The sequence below is a fragment of the Myotis brandtii genome, unplaced genomic scaffold (assembly GCF_000412655.1).
Source record: "Myotis brandtii unplaced genomic scaffold, ASM41265v1 scaffold30672, whole genome shotgun sequence".
Classification (NCBI taxonomy): domain Eukaryota; kingdom Metazoa; phylum Chordata; class Mammalia; order Chiroptera; family Vespertilionidae; genus Myotis; species Myotis brandtii.
Window position 1 is genome coordinate 898 of NW_005361732.1, and position 522 is coordinate 1,419.

The 522-nt window shown below is 58.0% G+C and overlaps 1 protein-coding gene across 1 annotated transcript in view; it reads left to right on the forward strand.

Moving 5' to 3' along the window:
* The window catches only part of LOC102261679 (leukocyte immunoglobulin-like receptor subfamily A member 6), a gene marked incomplete at both ends in the record, with an annotated part of 728 nt that extends 393 nt beyond the window's left edge, over positions 1 to 335 (forward strand). Inside the window, one exon of the mRNA XM_005869912.1 lies at positions 33 to 335. Within this exon, the coding sequence (XP_005869974.1) occupies positions 33 to 335 (303 nt within the window). The remainder of the gene's footprint in view (positions 1 to 32) is intronic.
* Between the last annotated feature and the right edge of the window lie 187 nt (positions 336 to 522).

Genomic DNA, 522 nt, shown 5'->3' on the forward strand with positions numbered 1-522 from the left:
CCCATTTAACACGCTGCCTCCTCCTCTCCTAGGATCCTACAGCACACCCAGCCTCTCAGCCCTGCCCAGCCCTGTTGTGACCTCAGGAGGGAACGTGACCCTCCAGTGTGGCTCAGGGCAGGGATTTGGCAGGTTCATTCTGACTAAGGAAGGAGATCACAGGCTCTCCTGGACCCAGGACTCACAGCGACAGCCCAGTGGGGAGTTCCAGGCCCTGTTCCCTGTGGGCTCTGTGACCCCCAGCCACAGGTGGATGTTCAAATGCTATGGCTGCTACAGGAACAACCCCCAGGTTTGCTCACACCCCAGTGATCCCCTGGAGCTCCTGGTCCCAGGTGAGTCGCATTATTGTCCCATCAATGGAATGAAGCATCAAATACATTATTGGCATCTTGGCTGGGAGGGGAACCCCATGGGAGAGGGAATGGGCAGAGCACAGGGCTCCTGGGCTAGGGACATAGAGAGAGACCTTGAGACTTGTGGACCAGGCCAGGAGAAGGGGTTTATGGGAGGAGCAGCCCC